General features: G+C 37.6%; 1 protein-coding gene across 1 annotated transcript; it reads left to right on the forward strand.

The window, feature by feature from the left end:
- Positions 1–718: 718 nt before the first annotated feature.
- On the forward strand, positions 719–2,894 carry LOC112458116. The gene is made up of 5 exons (XM_025021553.1): positions 719–937; positions 1,321–1,431; positions 1,517–1,639; positions 1,838–1,933; positions 2,633–2,894. Exons 1-5 carry the CDS (start codon positions 849–851, stop codon positions 2,634–2,636), a joined length of 423 nt encoding a protein of 140 aa, XP_024877321.1. The 5' UTR covers positions 719–848; the 3' UTR covers positions 2,637–2,894.
- Positions 2,895–3,482: the final 588 nt, after the last annotated feature.

Raw genomic sequence — 3,482 nt, forward strand, 5'->3', positions numbered from 1 at the left:
AAATTGCCAAAGTTCTGCTCGGTTTATTTCTCAATGAGAATTTAATGTCATGAGTTTTGCACGCGCGGTCAAATAAAGTTACGAAGAACGAGCGTTATGTACTTTGCCTTCTCGTTTTACAAAGAAAAAAGTTGATTATTGCGATGTAGGAGACGTAGAAGATGTACCAGACTGAACTGGAAAATCTGCGATCGCTACGTAGGTTTTTCCAACGAAACGAAGGAAAATGCAATTCGCGGAGCGCGGGGCGATTTTTATATAGTGTGATATTCCAGCTAAAAATGTATATTACGAAAAAATGCGTTAAACGTAATAAAAAGAGAGAAAGAGAGAGAGAGAGAGAGAGAGAGAGAGAGAGAGAGAGAGAAACGAGATGTAGAAGACGAGTCGAAAGCGCGCAAACGCGACTCTCTTTGATCGTCGTAAATCGTCATTATTAATAACATTTTGGAGAACGACGTTGAACGATACGAATCGACGGCGAATTTCGTCGTGATCGCGTAAAATTCTGTTCGGTGGAATCCTTGGAAGATCGCTCGAGGGCATCTAGAATACCCACGTATCTAGAATAAATCGGTTTGATGCAATTTGTCAGAAGCGACCGAAAGGCGGGTGCAAAAGCGTCGGTGCCCCGCCACGTGAGGAGGGGGATAAGGATCCCTAACGTATATATGACGGTGACGTTCGCCACTCTAACTTAATAGTTTACACACAACGAATCAGTAAACCTTCCAAGATCGCGTTTTAATCTCGTTTCGAGCTCTCGTCCGGAGTAAAACGCTTTTTCTTGCTGCGTGCTTCTAGATTTCTCCTTTTGGTGACCGCCGGAAGTTACTCGACGCTCCGCAATGGGACATTCGTTGATGGCGACCTGCGTCCTCGTGGCCGCACTCGTGCTGCCGAGACTTATTCACGGACGTCCTGCGACCAACGATGGGTAATTAACTATTTCTTTTTCTATTCGTATATAACGTATTCGTATAGAATTTGTCAATCCATCGTACGGAAAAAATACACGTTCCCGTTGTGCAGCGGAAGCGTTCCGTTCAGTTCTCTTCTCCTCTTATGCAAAATTTCTTACGTTCGTCGCGTGCATGTTACGTCAGAATAATATTATGAATATACCGGATATTATTACATCATGCTGGCGACAAACGATGCAATGTCAGCCCTTTTTGGCACGTAAATCTATATCAATTGTCTCGTAACGAGGGAGACGCGTCTAAGAATTCGTATTTTTTGAATGAGACGCGTAAAAGTGACATTTTCTAAATGTGCTATCTCATTCGATATCTCATTTTTCTTTTTATTTTGTAATAGGTCGGTCTTGAGCATGTTGGAGTCACGTGTCTCGAAGCCGGAGAATTTCTCAGAACCAAAAGCGATCTCGCCGCTCATGGTGCAAGAAAATCTATCGATCCCAGCTAAATCGTAAGTCGAATCGAATCGAAGTTTCTTTCTTTTTTTTCTCAATCGCGTTGTTGAATCCACCGCGTAACCGGCCACGTGTTTGCAGTCGACAAAGACGTCTGTCGGATCAAAGGCGAGCTGAGCTGGAGGCGCTGGTGACTTTGTCGAAAATCAATAGCAAGCGGTCGCTGACCACGCGAAGAAGCGGGCTACTGGATCCGATGATAATGTAAGGGGAATTTAATAAAGAATCTACATATATTTCATGATAAAAATATACTGTTAATTATGATGTATATAATTGTATATAACAATTTATATACTTTCTCTTTCCTGTAGTCTCTATATTTTATATTTTAATTCGATTTTAAGTTGCATGGGTGTAATAATTTTTCGAATTTTATAACTAATCGATGAAACGTTGCAGCGGCCGGCGACGACGTTTCGCGATGGACCAAGCTCCTACCGAATTGGTATCTATCAAAGCGAAGTACACCGGAGATCCTGCGTATTCTCGAATTAGGTAAGTTGTTTTCGTTCGTTTATTTTATATAGATTACACGAGAGGAACTTGTCTCGCCGAGACCGCGAATCTTCGTCGTATATATTGCATCGACAAAAATCGGCGGGAGAACGCGAAATCAAGGACATATGGCGGCGAAGATTACATTTTTTTTCTGCGGCACGCGGCACGTCCGCAGCGCGGTTATTCGCATGTGTAAATCGCGGCTTTGATAAGTAAATACGCAATTGCGTAGGTCGTAAATTCGAAAGAGTTGTTAATGTTAACATAAATCTACGCTCCAAGAGTGACGCAAGGTCGCTGTATCAGCGATGATAAGTCATCGCAGCGCTCGTTGGAACGCCGTCAATTCCCGCCCGTGCCATCGCGCTTCTTATCGCCGCGCGCGCGCGACATTTCGCAATTTATTTCGATTTACATCAAAAGAAATAATCAACGCCGCCGATTACGTCCTAAGATGAAAGAGAGAGAGAGAGAGAGAGAGAAAGAAAGAAAAAGATTATAATTTTTCTATTTTAAATTTTATATATTAATATGATCTTTCTATACGTATGCAAAACTTAATGAGTCTAATCGTGAGCGATTAATTCCTATCTTTAAACGAATGATTACGTCAATTTATATGTTTCTGATAAATCTTTTTAATATATTTTAACATTTTAACATTTTAACATTTTAACATTTATATTTTATTTTTAGTTGAGTAGACCGCCCGATAGAGCGTCCGACAAATGAAAGACTGCATATTATATCGCGAGGGATGAGCCTAGCACGTAAAAGAGGACACCGTTTCGGGGAAACAGCTACTTAGGAGTTAGCGAAATCGCGGAACGAGGATTATATTTTATAGCGACATGGGGGTGCATGAAGAATACCATAGACTTCTTAGATTAAAATCCATGAATATTATATAAGTTGATTGGAAAAAAATATGTATGTAGGCATTTTAATTTGTAATTTTAAAGGCAAAAAGAGAAAAAAAAAGTCAAATTATTTATTGATAAATTATTTATTTATTTATTTATGGATGGATTATTTTTTTAAATAAAGGTTGATTGCTACGAAACACATACAAATGCTTTTTTTATATCGTAATGAATTAACATTATATCTTATAATTATTGCATTAATATTTTTTTTACAATGTTCCCAAAACATTACTAATAAAGTTACAAGTTTAATACTCGTTATCATTTCACTAGAATTTGTAATTTTACGTCATCTTTACATAGCTGCAACGTTACACTGTAATTTACATAGTAAACGAATAAAATTCAATCCTTAACAATCGAGTTAACAATTTATATAATTGTGAATTATTATTTATTATTTCTTAAAAGTTAGTCTTTTTTCAAATCCATCGTACATTTTACAATATGGCGATCAGTGCTGCCATATTTTGTCTGATGCAAATCCTATTAATGCATGAAGAATAGCACATCAGATTCCTTAGATTCAAATCCATCGATATTATATTATAATTTGAAATATATATATATATATATATACATATATATATATATATATATATATATATATATATATATAT

This window comes from Temnothorax curvispinosus, unplaced genomic scaffold, assembly GCF_003070985.1.
Source record: "Temnothorax curvispinosus isolate PA1 unplaced genomic scaffold, ASM307098v1 QBEX01008703.1, whole genome shotgun sequence".
NCBI classification, from domain to species: Eukaryota; Metazoa; Arthropoda; class Insecta; order Hymenoptera; family Formicidae; genus Temnothorax; species Temnothorax curvispinosus.

Excerpts from the sequence above, each read along its gene's own strand:
- LOC112458116 (XM_025021553.1), top strand. The coding sequence starts at position 849 with ATGGGACATTCGTTGATGGCGACCTGCGTCCTCGTGGCCGCACTCGTG. Across the intron at positions 938-1,320 it reads CGTCCTGCGACCAACGATGG|GTCGGTCTTGAGCATGTTGG; the intron begins GTAATTAACTAT and ends ATTTTGTAATAG. Across the intron at positions 1,640-1,837 it reads CTACTGGATCCGATGATAAT|CGGCCGGCGACGACGTTTCG; the intron begins GTAAGGGGAATT and ends GAAACGTTGCAG.